Genomic DNA, 21,871 nt, shown 5'->3' with positions numbered 1-21,871 from the left:
ACAATTCCCCCGGAAATTAAAGATCTAACCAAATTGTCGAGTTTAAATCTGAGTGACAATGAACTAACTACAATTCCTCCGGAAATTAAAGATCTGACCAAATTGTTTTATTTATATCTGGAAAAAAATAAATTTAAAGTATTTCCTTCATCGGTGTTATCCCTTGAGCAGCTGATATATTTAAATCTGAGTGGCAATGAACTAACTACAATTCCCCCGGAAATTAAAGATCTAACTAAATTGGCGCATTTAAATCTGAGTGACAATAAACTAACTACAATTCCCCCGGAAATTAAAGATCTAACCGAATTGTGGGGTTTAAATCTGGAAAAAAATAAATTTAAAGAATTTCCTTCATCGGTGTTATCCCTTAAGCAGCTGAAAAGATTGAATCTGAGTGACACAATGAACTAACTACAATTCCCCGGAAATTAAAAATCTAATCAATCTTATTTATTTTGATATAAGTAAAAACTATTTTTCTTATGAAGATTTAGCTGAAATTAAGGGCTTTTTGGATCTAAAAACAAGGATTAATTATGATGGTAAATAATCAATACTCAAAGTTTAAATTTTCTAATTTCAAAAAAGGTTATTAAAACCAATACAGTCCCGAAATCAAAAAGACCTTAGCTAGTTATGTTGGCACAACCAATAACGGGATGAGAGATTAATTTTTTTATATTTCAGAAAGATTAGGATTAATATTTTACAAATTGTAAACACAATATATTAGAATAAGAATTACCTTTTAAATAAAAAAAATTATTTTTAGCTTTTTTTACTTTGTCTTCAGATTTTTAAATTTAATAGAAACATTTTTTAAAAAACATACATAGGATATTAAACTAAACATCCAGCTATGTTTTCTTTTTTTAGAGATAGTTTAAAAGTAATTAGTCGTTTTTTAACTTGTAAGTTATAGAAAAAAGATGAAAAACAGATTTACAAGCCTAAAGAAAAAAAAATGTTCGGATTTATTTAAGCTGTAGTTGTTAATACTTTGTTAGTTTTCTTCGTGTGTTTCTCTGTAACCCGGTCGGGGAACCGCATTGCTGCGTAAACCCCCCACGGCCCTTATGCCAGCTTTAATCCCTCTGTCGAAAGTCGACTCGCCTTAGGACTAAATGTCCCATTGACCTTAACTAGGAGTTTAATTATAGACAGTACCTCACTGTCATGGGTACAATGCTAATGAGTACTTTGCACAATCATGAAGAGTTTATTTGTCATTTTAAGTTATATTCAAATATTTGAAATATTCAGGATTATAGATCTGCTTATGAGTGATAAACAGAATCAGTTGTTGTTTTCTTTAAAATAATCGAGTTAAAGAACAACAGTCTATAAAAAGAGCAATTTAATCAGATATCATATCACTTTTAATAGATTATACCAACTGAATTATTGTTGAGTCGTGAAAGTTTATTATAAGATTTTTTAAAAGCTGATCTGTTAAGATATGCAATTAAAAACACACAATAATGATACAATAAGCAAGAAACTATGTTTTTAATTTATTAGAATGTGTGTAATAAGTTATAGCAAAAAAGAAGATATTGGAAATAAAAATTGAATTGATAAGTAAGGTTCTAGCTGTTTTCTATGATAAGAAGGGGCAATAGATACAATTTATAATAACTTTGGAAATGGGGTTCGTCAATTCAAAGGAGCTGCTAACAAATTCTAAAAAAGCATCAGAACATACTTTTCAACCATTGGGAGAAGCATTAAACGACAATGGATCCAGTATGAGATCCAGAACATCAAACCTTCAGTATGTAAAGAAAATAAGTGTGCCTTTTGATATTCTGAGCGGCTTTATCATGTGTAAGTCCTCTAATCAGAAGCAAGCGTAAAGGGAAAGAGAGAATTTCAATCTTAAAAGGCAACTTAGGTCCTTAACTGAGAGCCTTAATGCTTCTATTTCAAGGATTGCAGCACTTTAAGCTGCTCTTAACTTGACAAAAGAAAATATCACCTCAACTGCAAACAAGAGGAGGTAGATTTTGCACAAAACTTTTCAACAAGTGTGGAAAAAGTCTCAGATACTAATATAGTGGGGCAAATAAAAAAATGTGTTAGTCCTCAAGTGATGGCACCAGTTGTTGAAGAGAATTCGACTTATTATAAAGATTTGGTTGAAACAAGATGCAACGCAGTTTTCTCAAACATGTCAAGTAGAAAGCGAGATTATTTTTCGAATCTGTTTGATAAAAAAGAAAGGAGCTTAGAGCCAATTAGGTTCACTAAGCCAGAAAATGGTTCTTCAGTACATTCTAAAGAGGAATAAAAAGCTGTGGTTATTCAACCAGAAGAGAAAAGAGATGGGTTTGAAGGAAGTTGACATTTGGACTATTCTCTTGGCTTAATTAAGAAAAGAAAGATCAATGGAGTTAGCACTCCCCTTTTGTAAAGGGAATTAAAGGTGTAGATAATCCATCTGAAATGAAAAAGCGGCCGTTTTGAAAAGCAGGGTTAAGACCCCTAAAGAAGTGAAAAACTTCATACCTTTGGAAAGTAAAATAGCAGCGCTTAAGCCATTAAAAGTGAAGTGGTTGAAAAGGCTGTTTTAGCTAATAAACAAGATAAAAAAGGAAAAAGTTCATAGGTAAGGCACAAATAGGTCTTAAGAAAGAGTCTTTAAAACCTCTTAAATTCCTGAGGAAAAGTGCTAACTCGAGAGTCTACACAGTAGATCAGCTACTCTCACTAGCAAAAGGGAATAGCATTGGGACACCTACAAAATATAAGCTGATCAAGCTGGAAAATGTAGGGAAAATGGAATGGAGTCAGGTCGTTCAGTTCTGCTCTAAAGTTCTGGGTATCTCTGCATACAACAGAAGTAATCCAAGGGTTTAACATTGCTTTGTGTTGTTATGTAATGTATGTGAATGAAAAAGTGCTTCTCAGCTCAAAAGTTCACGAAAGAAATCTAGTTAACAAGTTCCTAGTAGGCTTATCTGCGGAAGAAATCTCTGCTAACTTGAAGTTCTTTGAGGACCAATCTCTTAGAATCTTAAAAGCTGAGCAAAATGGAAATAAGCTTCTGTTTATTGCAGATAATATAATGCAAAAGGCAGCAAAGCGAAAAACACTGAAGTTTTATCTGGACTTTAATATTAGATCAAGTCTGTCAACAGAATGAAAAAGTCGAAGTTAGCGAAGAGAAAGCAAGTAGCTCTGAGGTAAATATCTCACTAGTAAGTATAGAGGGTTTTCTTAATAGCGATCCTCATTCATCATGAATGAGCTTGAGGAGGACAAGTGCCAATATGTCCTCAATAAAAAAAAGTTGGCAAAGAAAAGTAAAGTAAATTACTCACCCAAAAATGAGTATTTTGCAATAAATAGCCCATTGCACTTAAACCTGATGAGCTGTTAGATGCTTAGAAAGAAACGGAATCTGTACTTCTAATGTACAGGTTGAACGTATTGTTTAAGAGAGTTTTAATTTTCTGAGATTGCGTGTTATAAAAAAGAAAGAAAACCCAATAGATACCACGTAGTTGGCAAGGTTAAAGACTACGCTTTTAAGAAAGCCTGCTGATATAATACCTAGTGTAATTAAGTATTTGTTAGCAATGATTAAGAAGATGTCTGCATAAATTGCAGATAACTTAGTAATCAACTTGTAAATCTAACCTATTTGTAACCAATGCCATAAAAGTATGGTAGGTGTGTAACACCAGAAGTTTCAACTTATCTCTATCAACAGTGTAGGATGTTTTAAAAGTTACCTTTTTAGTATGTGATAGTAAGATCAATTGGTTAATAAATTTGTTTTTTTTTGATAATTAAAAGTATCTTTTTCTGCTCTAAAGTCTACTTTCTAATTATATCTGAATGTAAGTGTAGCAATAGAATTAGGCTTTAACACTAAAATTTTCAAAAAGAAATTAAAGTCTAACAAGGTATAAGCAGAGTAAGTTCTAGATTTCAGTTAAGAAAGAGTCTTGCTGTAATTGATTAAGTGTAACATATAGTAGTTTAATAGATGACTTTCTCCTTTAAATAACGTTTTAAACCTTATTTTTATAATAGCTTAGCTATTAAGCAATTTAGTTTAGAAATCTAAAAACTTCCTGATTCAAAATCCCATTATAAAATTTCTGCTTGAATTAGAGAAATACTCTAATAAGAAATTAGTGACACCAACGTAACTTGTATCAAAACATTACGTTTTTGGCATTGATTGAAAATATTTAGAGTCTTTTGGCTTTAGATTAGGGTAACATAAAGTGAATTAAATATTTATGTTATTAGGATTTAATGACATAGGGGTAAACTTTAACAATTTAAAGCAAAATACTTTCATTGTTTTTGATAGAAATAATAAAATTTGTTTTTTTTAAAACACATTGTTGTGTAATCTAATTGTTTTAACTTAAATAAAGACCTTACATGGCTAAAAACTTAGTTAAAGAAGAGCTTACGCCAATCTTCCATGGCACAAGACATACAAAATTTAAAAAATAATTAAAACAAAAAGAGGTTGTTTTAATTCATTTAAATATTACTGAATCATATTTTTCCCTGATATTCTTTGAAATGACAAGATAATCTTGGACTTTTTTAACAGTAGAACCCGTTGCAACTTCAGATTTCAAAGACTCGAGAAATTTAAGAATTTGTTCATTATGATCAGAATCCTCCACATAGCCCACAATTACATATTCTATAATCGATCTAAGAATTCTTTCATTAACAACATACTTTTTAATAATATCGTATTTAGACATTACAAATTTTGCAATTTTTGATTTGAAAGCCAAATTAGATCCTAAAGAAGCAAATAGAAACACAGAATCATGCGGTTCTACATCTGCAAAATTTTTAAGTAAAAATTCGATATTTGCTTTATTAGTTGTTCTTCCAAGAGAAAAAAGTGCATGTTGTTTTTCACCAGGCTTATTGCTTGTTTTGTACAAATCAAAAATCTGTAAAAATTCACTATCAATACGTGCACAGAAATAAGATCTCATATATTCAGGATTAATTTCATTGATGTTTGCGGTTTGAAATGAATAAATTGCCTTAGAGTAGCTAGCTGAAACAGCATTAGAAACTATCAAAGAATGAGTTGACGCAGTGTTAATATCATTTGAATATGCTTTAAGATCGATCTCATTAAACCGTTCGCCAACGATATCAATTATTTTTTGATCGAAAAATTCAACTTTTTCTTTTTTATCAAAAAAGACTTTCTTTAAAAATTGAAGTTGGCTCAGGGCTGCTAATAAAACATCATAATTTAATTCAACTGCCAAATTTCCAATTAAATCAAATATTTCTTGAAGCGGCATCAAGCCAGCAATAGAAAGTGCAAAAGCATCAGAATATAAATTTAGCTTGTTAGCCGGTGACAGGTCATATTTCAATAGGGCTACGAGATGTTTATTAGAATAAGACACCCTGTAAAATCCTGCAACTTCATTGTTTAGTTTATAAGCATTTGCTTTTTTCTCTATTTCAATTGATTCCTCTAACATCAGATGGGTAGAATAAAATGTGTAATTAGTGCCTTTACCCGTTATCCATAAAATATTAACTGGAATTGGCCATGGCCATGGCCGATCTTTCTTCTCGTGTCCTAGAGTAAACCTTTGTTGTGTAAGCCGAAGTTTTTCTCCAAAATCCTCTACTTTAATAAATGGGAAGCCTTCTCTTTGTATCCAAGGATCAATTACTGCTGTTACATCGATTTCTTTACCTTTATTTGATAAATTGGCTACATATGACAATGAGTCCCATAAATCATAAGTCTCTGCATTTTTATATTTAAATTTGTTTAAATAATGAACAAGACCAAGTCTAAAAGTTTCATTTCCTAACCAATTCTCAAGCATACGTATAACAGAGGCACCTTTGTTGTAAGAAATTGCGTCAAAAATTTGACCAATTTCTGCGAAATCCTCCACTTCAATACCAATCTTATGAGTTGATTTAATGCTATCCATTTCCATACCAGAATTCATTGCATCATTAATAAAATTTGTCCAAGGATCGCATGGAAAAATATCTTGTATTGAATTAGATATAGCAAGTGTCGCTGCCCAAGTTGCAAAGCCTTCATTAAGCCATAAATCAGACCACCACTCCATTGTTACAAGGTTGCCAAACCACATGTGAGCAAGCTCATGGCAGACAGTAATGGCGATATTCTTTTTTGATCTTATAGAAGTAGAGGTTTCATCAAATAACAAAGATGTTTTACGGTAAGTTATTAACCCCCAGTTCTCCATAGCCCCAGAAGCAAATGATGGTATGGCTATCATATCCAATTTAGGAAGTGGGTATTTTATACTGAAATATTCTTCATAAAATGCAAGACATTTAACTGCCACATCTAAAGCAAATTGCCCCCAATGCTTCTCAGAAACATCTGCATAGACTCGTATAGGAATAGTCGACTTGTCTTCAATGTAATCAAGTTTTCCAACAACATAGGCGACTATGTAAGTGGACATTTTAGGCGTTGTATTGAAGATGTAAAGATTGCCTTTTTGCTCTTTAAGCGAGTTGTTCGAAAGCACAATCATACCATCTGGTGCTTGGACAGATATAGAAAACGTGGCTTTCATATTAGGCTGATCAAAACAAGGAAAAGCTTTTCTTGCATGTGTGGGCTCAAATTTTGTTGAAAACAAATCATTTTCATTGTATTTGCTTTTATAAAACCCTTCCATAGATGAAGAGTATGGAGCATTGTAAAGGACAGATAGAATAAAGTTTCCTTGTATTTGTGAGGCAAGTGTAACAGTAACAAACTCTTCTTTTTCTACAAAAGAACAAGATATTTCCGCGCTATCTTTTAAAATTCTTAACTCGGAGAGTTGTAAACTTTTACTATTAAATCTGAACAGTGTCACTGGCTCTGCCGCTGTAAGATGCATTGTTACTGATCCATTGAATGAGTCTTTCTCTACGTTAACAAAAATGTCATAATGCGAAGGTATAACTTCTTGTGATAAAACTTTCCTCATTTGGGGGTTCAGAATAAAGAAGAAATTAAAAAGGTAATTTGATTTTAGGAATTAAAAAATTAAATTATAAACAAATATAGAAAGATTACAGTGTGAGTCTGAAAAGGCTTGTTTAAATTAAAAATTGGATATATTTAATTTACTAAAATAAATTTTCATGTTTGCCTCAAGCTCTTACTTTAAATATTACTCGGTTTCTTTTATTAAAAAAATTGTTGATTTATCTTTTGTCAAAAATAGAGGAAAGGGCAGATGTCAAAAGATAGTTCAAAAAGTAAGATTTAAGTAATCATTACGAACTTTAATATTTATGCATCTCTTGTTAGGCACAAATTAAACTGCGAAGATGTATAAATGCAATGAATATAAAAAATAGATGTGCTTAAAAATTCCGAAATTTGGAAATAACTGATAGAAATTTTTATAAAGTATAAACTTTAGCTTGTCATTTTCGTTTAATTTTCCGCCTTTGGGTAATATTTATTGAACCTGCGTATTTTTGTTTCTTTTAAATATTCCAGCTACAAATATTATTTTTATAGTAAGCCGCCATGTTAAATTAACTTTGGCTTGTTTATTTCGTTTTTTGATTTAAAAAGAAGATTATCAAGAAATTACAATAAATTTTTTTGTTATATGAAGTACAACAAAATCAAATTTCTATTGTATTTGCTAAAATAGTATAATTAAACAACCCAATCTCTAAAAGGTTTTGAGTAAACAGCAATATTAACCAATTACTGTAAAATGGGAATTTTTTCTAAAGAGTTTTTGAAAAAACGTTTAAAAATTAATAATTGTAGTTCAGAGCCTATGTACCAACTTTATGAATGTATTTGAGTAAAAGATCATTAGCTCACAATTTTAAATTACTTCTGAAGTTCTCTTTTCCAAGATTATTTTTTAAAAATATTTCGTGGAATAATTTTTGTTAAAGTTACCCCTATGTAATTAAATTCTATTAACAGTTTTATTTAATTAAAAACAAGATATATAACCACACAGAATAACACAAAGTGAAAATTTTGTTTAAAATGTAAATGCAAAAAAATTGTTTATCAAAATAGCGTGAAGAGGATTCGAACCCCCGCCTCTCGCGAGACTGGAGCCTAATTCCAGCGCCTTAGACCACTCGGCCATCACGCTGAAGTTAAAGTTTCGATATGTTTATCAAAACTTTCTTAAGCTTTATAATTTTTAGAAAAATCTTAAACGGCTCTTTGGAGTAAAATTTCACCTGTTACCTATTGGCTTAATTAAAGTAACTTAGTTTTTTCTGTCTCGAATTAAATCATAAATTATAAAGAATTTTTAATACAATTAACTTCAGGATGTTTCTTAGTGTGTGTTTGAACTTGAATGGAAGTGCTTGCCCTAAAAATTTTTAGATGAATTTTTTTTATTTCCCCTGCTTAACATTTAGTAAGACATTTGATGAAGTTGAAAGTATTTATTTAAGTATTATTTTAGTTCTAATGTTTTTAATTAAAAGAATAAAAGAAAAAATGCAAATTGAGAAATTTAATTTTTAAAGCCGAAGAAAATCAAAACAAGAGTATTTATTCAATAATATTAGCTAAAAGCAGCCTATAATAATAGCCCCTTACATAATAATTTACAGTCATTTCAATTTATAAAAGTTGTGGCTTTGCAGATTTGGCGCACCAATCAGAAGTTTTAATTGGAATATATTGGGCTTTGGTGTATACAATTATTTCATTAAATTTTTACAAAATGCTTGTATATTCTTAAGTTGTCTTGACGAATCCCTTTTTTTATAAATCCAAATTTAAAAAAATAGTTTTTAATAAGTTTATTTGTTAAAAATGTCCCTGTATCATTCCATTCTATTTACATAATTTGATTTCTATAAAATTTTTAATAAAACGTAAAATAAAGTAATTAGTAAGAGTTTGAGGTAAACATGGGTATTTATTTAAGTATAATTTATATCCAACTTAATTTATTAAAGAGTGAATGTATTAGTTTAACATATTTTAATTTCATATTAGTATTAGGCCGCTTCTTTCTGGCTTGCAGGCCTTTAGTGTCTTAAGCTTCGATACCACTTTCAGAAATTCTACTAAAGCATCTTCTTTTGTAATTGAGTTAACAACTCTTAAGATCCTTATGAAGTATCTTAAATTTATGATTCAATTCAACTACCCACCTCCTTTATATAGATATTAAAATAATCAAATTTCTTACCAAATACATATATTATGGTATATAATTTATAATCACCAGCCTCTGAGTTAAAGAAATTAAAAAAATACATGTAATATTTCACTGTTTTATTTGTAAACACTCTTAAATCGAAATGAGCTTCTGCGATACCATTTAAATATCAAATAATGATAAGTAGGCGTTTTTAATCACTTTTTATTGGGGAGAACTACAAGCATTTTTTGTTTCCCTGTTTAATGCACTTAGCATATTTTAATCCATCAAAAAAACTTAAAAGAAATTTTCATAAGGGCTATAAGGAACTTCATCCTTTTTAGGCTCCTCAACTATTTGTTTGGGTGTTTCTTTTAATGGGAGTTCTTTAAGATTTTTATGGTTTTTTTTACCATTCTTTTCCCATATTTTCATAATTAATTCTTGCATAGGGTAATCAATTATTCTATATTGAAATTGCTTAGAATCATCATTGTCTGAATTTAGCAATGGGTTCGCCTCATCATCTTTCTGAAAAGTTATTGCTTCAGATCCTGAACGGGGTGTATTTGTGACTTGATTTGACTCTATTTTCTTTCTAGGTCCTTGTAAGCTTTGTTGGTCTTTAAAAAAACTTTTCATCTTTAAAGGGGAGTTATAAATAATAACAAAAATAAAACTTATGTCAAAAATTATTAACGAAGATTATTTAAGGTTTTAAAGGTACTCTCTTTATGTTTGAGAACCTACAGGTGTTACTTCCGTTCAATTTTCCGTCTTTTTCTACGTCAACTGCCTAATTTCTTTCCGGCCAAAAAAGATTGGCGATATTATCATTTATTTTTGTTGTTTAGGTAACCATTGGGTATCAGGTGTTACTTATTTAAAACTATGTATGCTGTTCCTGTATTTATTTTCGTATTTTATTACAAATGGCAATACTTACCGGTTGTTTTTAATTACTTAAAATAATACCATTTAAAATGGGTTTCAGTGGCAGTTTCTGCTCCTGGTCCTTTTGGATCGGAGTGTCACTGTTGCTTAAGCCTGAGTTACTTCAACTAACGAACCTAATAAACAAGACAGTATGGTACTGTCTATAATTAAACGCCAGCTCAAGGTCAATGGGACACTTAGTCCTAAGGCTAGCCGACTGTCGGCAGAGGGATAGAGATGCTATAGGGGCCCCCAGAGTTTTGTAGGAAACTTCTTTTTTTGCTGTAGGCAACCACTTTTCAATAAATCCGATTTTTTTTTAATACCATTTAATAAATACCCGGTTATGATTATCTTCGACTTATATATTGCCATATAAAAGCTACTTTATTTCCATTTAAATTTTGTTTCTTTAACATATGTATTATGTTAACCCCTATTAACATAATTTAAATAAAAAAAAAATGTTCGGATTTATTTAAGCTGTAGTTGTTAATACTTGTTAGTTTTCTTCGTGTGTTTCTCTGTAATCCGGTCGGGGAACCGCATTGCTGCGTAAACCCCCCACGGCCCTTATGCCAGCTTAATCCCTTTGCCGACAGTCGGCTAGCCTTAGGACTAAGTATCCCATTGACCTTGAGCTGGCGTTATAATTAGAGACAGTACCATACTGTCTTGGGCTCTCTACAGACCCCCTGCGCTATGCTTACGTAGGCTTTCTACTGCCATGGGAGTTATTGTTGCCGCACTACCCAAGGAGAATATAATTTAAATTAATACTTTAATGAAGAAGAGCTTACGTCATCTTCGATGTCACAAGGTAATATGTATTATAAAAAAATAAGATTTTAACGTAAATATGTTTATTTATTTAACTTTATTAAATTATCTAGCTAAAAAAACATTATAAAAAACTTTACACCATTAACTTTGTAAATTATGTATGAGTTTGTATTACACGATTAAATTTAAATAAAACAAACTATAAATTCTTTTTAAATTCTACAATCTATTTATTCGCTTTTCTTAATAATTTATAATCCCAATTGTTTCAGTATTTACAATGCCCGGCTCGCTTGAATTAGGTTAATTTATTTTAAAACCTCTTTTTTTACATCTTGTAAAATTTAAAACCCCTGCTTTAATCATTTTATCCTCGCAATTATACAAAATTTTGGCGAGATTTAGCCCGATTTATATTTTTCGGTTTGATTTTTCCCACCGGTTTTCTTTTTTTTACCCTCTAAATTATCTTTTTGGCAAACTAAAATTAAATCTGAAAGGATATTCCAATAATACAAATTAAATTCAATAAAATCTTCATTAATCACTACATTATCAAGTAATTTTATAATTATAATTACAAGTTGTAAAATAAATCTATCATGAAATTCCAATTTTATACATTGAAACATTTCAAGACAAGATTTAATTATTTCCAGCTTGTAATATGGATTCACAACTACAACCGCCAATAATTTAATTTGAGAATACATTATATTTAATGAATCAAAAGAGTCTTTGTTTTCAATTATAAACCCTTTAAATTCTTTAATATCTACAAAAGATCGTATTTCTAATAATTTCGTGAGTTTAAAATGCTTTTTACTGTTAAGACAACCATTTTTTAATTCTGTAAAAACTATATTATTTATATTTTCATTAGATAAATTGCTTAAAAGGGCGTTTAGAAGAGATATTGTACTATCTAATTGGTTCATGTTTTTATAAAACGATAAAATTAATTTTATAAGCTGCTCATCTTGAATACAAGAGAATAAAACTGTTCTATGAGTAAAAACATATTTGAGAAATGACAATAAAGCATTTTGATCTATAGATATAATAGAATTAATAAGTATTTTATGAAACAAATCAAAAAACTCTTTATCTTTAGCTACATTTAAGTATACTTGATTCATAAAAATAGCTTGTTTTATATCTAAAGTGTTTTTTCTAAGTTGTAATATCATTTTATCAACTAAAATATCTTTCGATAAATCAACATCATAATTTTGATCCGGTTTAAATAGGAAAGCGTGCTCTTCTATTCTTTTTTTAAGAATTTTAGTATCCAATTTATTTTTACTCATATAAGAAAATGCAAAGATTTCAATATTTAAAGCTTTTATTTTCAGTTGTTTTTCATAAAGAAAAGGATCGTTTTGTATTTTTTCAATAAATTTTAAAAAAACCGTATCTTTTATATTTAATTGAAAAGCCATAGAGAAAACATCTAAATTAAACTTTGTAATAAAAGAGCCACTAGCAAGGAAATCAAAACATGACAAAAATTTACAATAAATATGTACCTTATCAACCTGCTTGTCATCTTTCTGAGATGTGGATAAGATTAACTCAGCTGGCTGAATATAATCGCTAATCCTTAGTTTTTTAAGCCAAATTAAAAAATCACATGAGTCCTTATTTGTTTTATTAGATAATGGAAGTCGTGTAGAACCTAAATGGTCTTTTGATGTGTTTATTTCGCCTTTATTTTCCAATTTTTCCATTTCTTTGTTTATGTTGTGTTGACAAATTACACAATTCTTGTTTTCTGTAAAATATTTGTAGATTTCTGGATTATTTTTATATTCTTCTAAATTTTTTTAACTTTGCTTTCGATATTTTTCATGGGGGTAAAAAAACCATTTTATTAGAGTTTTTTAGAAAAATGTTTGTTTTTATACATCTACACAAAAGATGTGAAATATATTATTCTCAAATATTATTTTTATCAAAGAAATGGAAAAGTATAATAACGTAATAAAATAATGAAAACAGGCTACCTTTTTACAAGCTGAAGCATCTTTATGTCATTTTAAGTCGAAGATAATCATAATGGGGGTATTTATCAAATTGTATTGGCTTAAAAAAAAATCGGATTTATTGAAAAGTGGTTGCCTACAGCAAAAAAAGAAGTTTCCTACAAAACTCTGGGGGCCCCTATAGCATCTCTATCCCTCTGCCGACAGTCGGCTAGCCTTAGGACTAAGTGTCCCATTGACCTTGAGCTGGCGTTTAATTATAGACAGTACCATACTGTCTTAATTGTATTGGCTTAAATAGGTATAATCAAACTATTAATAATTTTTATTAAATTCCTCCCCAAGTCATTAAATAGTTTTAATAATTTTAAAAAATTGATTATCTTAGATAATTTAAACCTAGAAAATCTATGTAAATTAAAATATATTGTTGAAATAGTCTTAAATAAAATACCCCTAATGTCTAATAGGTCCACAGATAACAACATATATCATAAAAAAAGTGCTTGATTTATATTTTTTTTTTACAAAGCAATAAAAAAAAGCGCCGCTGATATGGGTTACCGAATATTCATATATATTTTAAAAAACACTAAAAAAATTATCTAATAAAACCCCCTAAATTATATAGTTTTTCATTTTACTAAACTAAATAAAACCGACGATCTTTATTTTTTTTTAAATCTACGAATTCTGCATCCATAGTTTTAGAAAGTAAAAGTAAACTCTTCCAATTTGTGCATTGTTTTAATCGATTTCCTTCAATAAGGGGTAAGTCAGCTGAAAGGACCTCCAAAATATCTTTCAGCTCAATTGATGATTCTTCAATTTCAAATAAAGTCATAAAACTACTTTCAAGATTTCCTAATTTAAGTTCAGCTGCTCTTACAGCGGCTAACATCTTACAAGTTCCAGAAATTGTTTTAAGTCCAAACATTTCTTTCAATTCTCGTTCAAATTCTTCTGGGGTTTTGAATAAATGTCTTTTAGCTCCTTGAAACCACTCTTTAGCTTTACCACAAAGATTGCTTTCAATATGAAAAAAATATTCTTCTTCATTCCAAATATCTTTATAGGGTGAAAACTGCCTTAAGAAAAGTTGGCAGTTAGAAGGTTCTCTGCCATCGAATTCTTTAAATTCACAAGAATTAATTATTTTAATTCCCATATCCCTGATTCTAGTAAGGACTTCTTCTACAATCTCTTGATTTATATCTTTCTTACTCTCTTCTGCGGGAGTTGATTTGTTTGTTGACATCTTGTCTTGCGCATGTTTAAGTGAATTCTCTAGTTCTTCATGTGAACACATTTAAAGGGAGCACTATAATTTATTTAAATCAATAAATTAAATTAATAGGCTAAAAATGCTTTGATTTAAAGGGGCAAAAGAACAAAGCATTTTTGTCGAGGCTGGGTGGGATTCTGCTAATTTGAGTTCCCCTATAGCTTTATTTAGCATTATTTATGATTGGTGACAATCTACAATCCAATAAATTTGGGCAAATTTTTAATTAAATTTTAATAACTGTTTCAAGCCAAATATTACCATAACAAAAGGTATTTATTAAATAGTAATGACTTAAATAGCTATAACCAAACCATAATTCTTGGCTTAAACCCCCATATTTTTTACAAATAAGAAAAACAAAAAAAAGAAGGGGTTATTTAAATGGAAGTAATAAGTTTTTAAAATGTGCTAGTTTAAGTTGATTAAATATTAATTTTTTCAATTTTATCGAATTTGAAGATGCTTTTTTAAAACGGTCACTTTTAATTAATTTGTAATATAATGCAGAAAGTCTTAATAAATGCTGCCTATATAAAGTTGGATATATATATTGTACTTAAATAAATACCCATGTTTACCTCAAACTCTTACTTGGCACCCGATACGAGAGCACGCCGAAAAGGAGTTAATGATGCCCTAGCAGAACTATGGAAAGCAGAAAGCTATATGAAATCACGAAAGATTAAAGGAGACAATGAACAGATTAATTGGTTTGTTCGGGGATCCTCAGATTCTGTAATTCGCTGGTTTATGGAAATTCAGAAAGAAAATCTGTCATGGAAAATTTTTAAATTGGAATATATAATAGAATTTGGTTCAGAAGAAAACAATATTGAAACATACAGACTACTTTTGCAGGGAGAATTGACTTTAGGGGAGTACACTCGATTTAATCTACTATTAGTAGAAGCATTGCTTGAGGAATACAGCGAAGAGAAAACATCCGGAATAATTGATGGGATGAATGAAGGAAAGGAAAAAGAAGAAGTTGTGGAAAGGATGAAAAGAAGACCTAGAAGTATGCCACACTGGATATGGCTTAAGAAGATTGTTGAAAGAATGGATAGAAAGAAAAGAGCAACACATAAGCAAAAAGAAGCCCTCAAAGAAGAGGAGGTATTACCTGTCAATATGATAGGTATGGATCACAAAGACGTGAAAATAAAAGAAGCCCTCAAAGAAGAGGAGGTATTACCTGTCAATATGATTGGTATGGATCACGATCACAAAGAAGTGAAAATGAAAGAAAAGAATAAGATATTGCTGAATGAGAAGAAGAAGCACAGCATGGATCACAAAGATGTGAATAAGAGAGTAGAAAAAGAAATATTGCTGAATGAGAAGAAGAAGCACAGCATGGATCACGAAGAAGTGAATAAAGAAGAAAGTGAATTGTTACAAAAAATAATAAAAAGATACCCACAAGCTACAAATAATGATCTAAAAATTAGAGATCCATGTAAGCTGGGTGTTTGTGAAATTAATACACCAGAAGGGAAAAGAGTATGCGTACCAGGACAAAGAAGAGTAGAACAAAGTATGATTGAAAAAACTAAAATACATGAAAAATTGATCCATAGAGGAATAGTGCCAGTTAAATATGAATTAGAAAAACAATTCAAGTGGCCGAAAGTAAATCAGCTGATTGACAAGGTAATCAGCTCATGTGAAATATGTAGTAAGAATAGTCGAAAATTAGGAGGAGGATGTGAATTTGTAAACACATCGGAACCATTGGAAAAAACAGCAATAGACATTATGAAAAAAAAGTGAAGAAGATAGTACAGTACTTGTATTTATAGATTACTATACAAGGAAGATGAAAATAAAAGTGTTAAAATCGAGAACGACGAAAGATATTTTAATGGCTTTGAAAAAGTTTAAGGAGATTTTTAGGAAAGATGAATTTCTTTTCAGCATTTATAAAAGATATGAGCAGAATTGCAATACCATTATACGAAAAAACAGGGAAATATGCAAAATTTGAATGGACGAATGAAATGGAAAATAGTTTTTTGAAATTAAAAGATAATCTAATGGAAGAAGTATGCCTATACTTACCAGATTACGATAAAAAGTTTATATTAGAGACAGATGCTTCAGATACAGGTTTAGGAGCAGCATTATTTCAAAAAGATAACAATGGAAAATTAGTACCAATACGATTAGCGTCTAGGAAATTGACAAGCGCAGAAAAGAATTATGGAATTACAGAAAAAGAATTTTTGGCCGTGGTCTGGGGAATAGAGCATTTTGACTACCAATTAAGAGGTAGAAGCTTTAGTTTAATTACCGATCACATCGCATTAGAAGCGATTAAACAGAAAGGGGATTTTGGGAACAAAAGAATGTGTAGATGGATTGAAAGAATCCAAGATTATGACTTTGATATAACTTATAAGAAAGGAGAAACACTAATTACAGCATATCTAAAGAAGTAGGGACTCCAAAAGAATTAAATACAGATAATGCAAAAGAATTTGTGGCGAAAGAATTTTTAAATTTCTGCACAGATCTGAACATAGTGCAGCATTTGACAAGTGTGGAAAAGCATCAATCAAACGGAAGAGTGGAAAGAGCAATAAGAACCATCAGGGATGGATTGGCGAAAAGTAAAGAGTTAAATAAGAATATTGAAGAAAGACTTAATATGATTGAGAATGCTTACAACAATACGCTACATTCAGGAATTGGAATGACACCTGAAGAAGCAGTAAAAGGCGACGAAAATATACATGAAAAGATAACTAAAACTACGAAAAAATATGAAGGACAATTTAGAAGAAGAAAAAGAGAAAAATTTATTGTAGGGCAGCAAGTAAGAATTGCCAATAAGGAGAATTTGAAGACAAAAGGGAAATCGTATGACAGATTTCAAGAAAGAGGAGTAGTGACACATGACGTAGGAAACGATTCTTATATCGTTAGACATGAATCAGGGAACCAATTTAAAATTAATCACTCCGATCTAAAAGCAATTAACATAGCTCAGTAAGAGTTTGCTTTAATGCGGGGGAAGTTGGATATATATATTGTACTTAAATAAATACCCATGTTTACCTCAAACTCTTACTTATAATAAACAACACACAGTTGGTAAACTTTTATTCTTCTTGTTAAATTTATTTAGCTTGCCCTAGCCTAATTATTAAATTTGGTTGAGTTTGCAGTTTTTTTTAAATATATCTGTTATAATCGGTCAAGATTAATACCCCTAATGTCAATAAATATTTTAAGTAGTAACAATATCATTTGACTTAAAAAATTAGGGGAAACATTTCGAAAGGGGATCTAATTTATCATAATTAATATAAACAGACGAAGATAACCATAACAAGAGTATTTATTAAATAGTGATAGTTTAAATAATTTTAGACAACTTAAACAAATAAATTCTGCCGGGTTAACCAAATATAAACGATTTTATTTATTGTTGTTAACGTTACCCCTATGTCATTAAAACCTTTTAACAATTGTTAAAAATTCATAAAAATTGAAAATCTTAAAACATGGAATAAACATATTTGGATTATACAAATTAGCGCTTTATAAACAAACCATTTTATAGAATTTTGTATTTTGTTTTCAGTTCTTAAAGAGGAACATATTACTCTAGTTGAAAAATCAAGAAAAAGCCCAAAAGCTAAATCTGATTGTAAGAGATCTATTAGTTTAAGAAACAGAAAAAACGGAAAAAATAGCAAAGCGGATTGCTGCACAAGTAAAGTATGTTTTAGATCAGCGCCGAACATAATGGAAAACGCCGCTGAAGAACACATATGAAGTGACATGCTTTTATAAAATCTTTCTAAGATTCCGTAAAGACCGTCAAATATTAGCACAGGCCACGAATGATATAAAGGAAGCCTTTGTAAATAAATTCCTTGAAGTAACACAAGAAAACTAAACGTTATGTGAATAGCCAATAAATAAAAAATGCAAGGAATTAAAGATAAACTTTCTGCATCTAAAACTATTGTTCCTGAATTAAATACACTCTTAACACTGCTTTTAATAAGGCCCAGTGTTATCAGAACGGGATTGAAATAAACAACTTCAATTGTTCCAGATTTCTTTGCTCTCTTGACCATAAAGGGGGGTTTTAAAATAGTTTTAATATTTTTTTTAAATAAATTACTTCTGATCAAAGGATTTTGAAACTTTTAACTCCTTTAAATACACAAATAAATCTCTTTTAATTTTTTAAATACCCAAAAAATATTAACTAAAATTTAAATATAGTTGGATATATATAATATACTTAAATAAATACCCATGTTTACCTCAAACTCTTACTAATAATTAACAGTGTTTATAAAACAAAATTATTATAAATTGACATTAAAGTGAGTTTAATTTTACAACTGTACTAATTTTGCCTTAAACTTGCTATTTTGGTATAAATTTGAGCCAAAAACACAATATAAAGAAAAATTTTATTTTTTTAGTCTAAGATTATCATAAAAAAGGTCTTATCAAATATTATTGGTTTAAATAGCTATGATCTAATTATTATTTATAATATTTTTTACATTAAAATATCCAACGAGCCGCACACTAATCTAATATTTAAATTTATTGGCAATAATTAATATAAAAAGTCGAAGATAATCATAATAACAAGAATATTTATTAAATAGCATTGGCTTAAATAAGTAGAATCCAACCTATAATGATCTAAGGTATTCTAAAATGATTCAATAGACTAGTCATCAACATGGTTACAAGTAATTTTGATAAATTATGCAAATAAAAAATGTTGGAAAAGTATTAACCAAATAGCCCTTAATTTAAGTAAGGGTTTGAGGTAAACATCGGTATTTATTTAAGTACAATATATATATCCAACTATTTATAAAGTCGAAGATAATCATAATAAGGGTATTTATTAATATTATTGGCTTAGCAGGCTATAATCAAACCTATAATAGGTCTTAAATTAGCTTCAAAAAGTCTAAATTATAAATAACAGTTTAAAAAACCAAAAATACCTGAAAATAGAAATAATTTTGAATTTGAGCTAAAATACAGAATAGCAAATTGCGACTTTTCTAAATGACAAATTAGATTTGAACTGTGTTTGTTTAGAAATTTCACCGCCACATCAAAACACAATTGATTTTGCAGTTACCTTAAGATACCAAAATTTATTAAGGGCGATGTAGCTTTTTTGGTACCAAGAATCTTGCTTGTATTGTACAATATGCTTCTACTTTATTAACCCTGCATTATTTTCAAGTCAGAAAGGATATCGGCTAACGAGCAGTGTACAAATTTCACTCTACAAATTGTTTTATTAATGAATCCCATTCCAATCTTTTTATCATCAAGATTTTAAATTATGGCATTTTTAAATATTTGATCATAAATTAACATACAAAAATATTAAATAAATTATATTTAGCAAACAATTTAAAATATAGCTTTTAAATCAAACAATACCAATTAAATAATACTTGTAAATAAATTAAATTGTCTTTTCATTCGGTATGCCTAAAATTTTACATCTTTTGTTAAAAAGCCTCAATAATAAAATGATCGACATTTACTCTTTAAAGAGTTCAGCATACTTCCAAAAGAAACCTGTAACTTATTATGTCAAAAATCTCACATTTACGGTATATTTCTTTTTTGGATTAATGATTGCAGAAGTCATTTAAAAGCACCTCTTTTTTAATGCCATGGTTATTAAGAGGCTCTTTGCGATTTACCTGAAATGTGCAAATAAATATTAACAACTTAAATTTTTTTATAATTTGAAAATAAAGGTCTTTCAAAGTAATTCTTCTGGTGCCGATTTTCTAAAAATCATACAAATAGGGTGAATCATTTTCTTTACTTCTACTACATTCTTAACTTGAAAAGCTATTAAGAATTGTTTTATTATTTTTACCGCATGAGATGGTAAAAAATCTTTAAATAAATGAAAATTGTCTATTACAAATTCTAAATAATGTTCTAAAGGTGCATCTGGGTTTACAAAAAGTTCGTTTCCTGCAGTCAAATCTCTTTGTAAAATTGGAATGATCGTGGGCAATAAAATATTTTTTAAAGCCTCCCCAATCATATAAATATAATCATCCCGCATTTCTGAATTCGTTGATTCTTCTCCAGTAATTCCAAATTCCCCTAAAATTGCTAAAATTATATCATTAATGTCTTTATTACCGACAATTACAGTTTTTATATTATTTGATAAACATTTTAAATAAAAAGCCTTGTCATCTGTTAAAAAAATGGGATTTTCAAGTTGTAAGCAATAATTCAAAATTTTATCGTCGTTATTTGCTTCTTTAATAAGTTTTCTGGGTTCAATAACAACATCAACTTTTCTATCATCAATTTTGCCTTCTAATTCTGTTTTAAGAGAAGTAGCCACACTTTCTAAAAATCTTATAGCATTTCTAGCATTTACATGTTTTTTCTTTTTAAACTCTAATTCTTCAATTACAGTCTTTGAGAAGTTTATAGTAAACGAAAGTGGTATTTGGCAAAAATAAATATCTCTTATTAACTCCAGCCTTGACAACATTATATTTGTATCGGGAATGATACTGATTTTGAACATGTTTGGGGTGCTAAAAAATTAGAAAGAAAAAGTGTTTATAAAAGAAATAAAATCAAAATTAGCAATATAAATCAACGAAATCGAGAGCAAAGATCCCATATAAATATAAGATATATGCCAAAACTATTAAGTTATTAAGATGTCAAAAATATACAAATTTGAATTGTTAAAACTTAAAATATTTATTGGCAATCCGAATATTAATCTTGGCCGATTTGAAAAGTCTAAGATAATTATAACAAGGCCATTTATTAAATAATATTAGATTTAATAGCTATAATTCAACTATAAAAATTAAAAGTTATCGCATGTGTTCTTGTTTTACGAATGCAAACCTTTTGAATTATTTCATAAAATTTTGCAATTGATTTTATGACAAAAAGTATTCAAATAATCCCTTGAAAATATAGTTTTTGTTCAAGTTAAATAGCAAAACTCTATATAACTTTTTTCTAGTAATTGCATTAAATTATTAATCAGCCATTTAATATATTGCCGAAGATGATTTTGACATTACAAATTGATTATATTAGTAGAAAAACACCTGTTTTGTAGGAAACTTCTTTTTTTGCTGTAGGCAACCACTTTTCAATAAATCCGATTTTTTTTTTAGTAGAAAAACGCCATTGTACAACTAAAAACATTTTTTACGGATCAATGTCTATTTTCTATTGTTGAAATAGTCTTTTACTCCTTAATATCTAATATGTCTTCAGATAAAAACAATATTTATAACATTATAGTAGGGCTTTAACATATATGTATTTACAGTTATTTTTTATTAAAAAAACATTTTTTAAATGCAATAGATTATTAAAACTAAAGTGCCCTAAAATACCAGTTATGAAAAAATTATCGTTTATTAAACTGCTGTTATGGTGTTATATCATATTTTGAAGTATATGAAACATCTAAAATTATATCTTTTGCAAAAATGCTTAATTTTTGTAAATCAAAATCGTCAACTTTTCCATTTCTTCTTATAAAATAGAGCAATTGTAATCCATCAGGACAAACTTTTGCATCTGACGAGATTCCAATGACCTTTGTTATTTTATCTTTTTCGGTGATTGAAGCTAAAGCAACATGAAATTCTGCCGGTCTTTCAATATAAGCAACAAAGTTGCCGTTAAAAATCTGCTTTTTAGTGGCAATAAAGCGTACC

At 29.2% G+C, this 21,871-nt stretch overlaps 1 protein-coding gene and 1 non-coding gene across 2 annotated transcripts; both read right to left on the bottom strand.

Annotated features, from left to right (window-relative positions):
• Positions 1-3,932: 3,932 nt before the first annotated feature.
• On the bottom strand, positions 3,933-6,986 carry LOC143922184 (uncharacterized). Its single transcript, XM_077445405.1, has 3 exons — positions 5,605-6,986; positions 4,521-4,689; positions 3,933-3,959 (listed from the first exon to the last, which is right to left on the bottom strand). The coding sequence occupies exons 1-3, from the start codon at positions 6,984-6,986 to the stop codon at positions 3,933-3,935; spliced, it is 1,578 nt and encodes a 525-aa protein (XP_077301531.1).
• A 1,064-nt stretch (positions 6,987-8,050) lies between these two features.
• TRNAL-UAG (transfer RNA leucine (anticodon UAG)) lies at positions 8,051-8,132 on the bottom strand. Its single transcript has one exon. It is a non-coding gene; the product is annotated as a tRNA-Leu (tRNA).
• Positions 8,133-21,871: the final 13,739 nt, after the last annotated feature.

The sequence above is a fragment of the Arctopsyche grandis genome, unplaced genomic scaffold, assembly GCF_051622035.1.
Source record: "Arctopsyche grandis isolate Sample6627 unplaced genomic scaffold, ASM5162203v2 HiC_scaffold_773, whole genome shotgun sequence".
Lineage (NCBI taxonomy): Eukaryota > Metazoa > Arthropoda > Insecta > Trichoptera > Hydropsychidae > Arctopsyche > Arctopsyche grandis.
The sequence above is the reverse complement of the archived record's forward strand: the minus strand, read 5'-3'. Positions and strand labels throughout refer to the sequence as shown.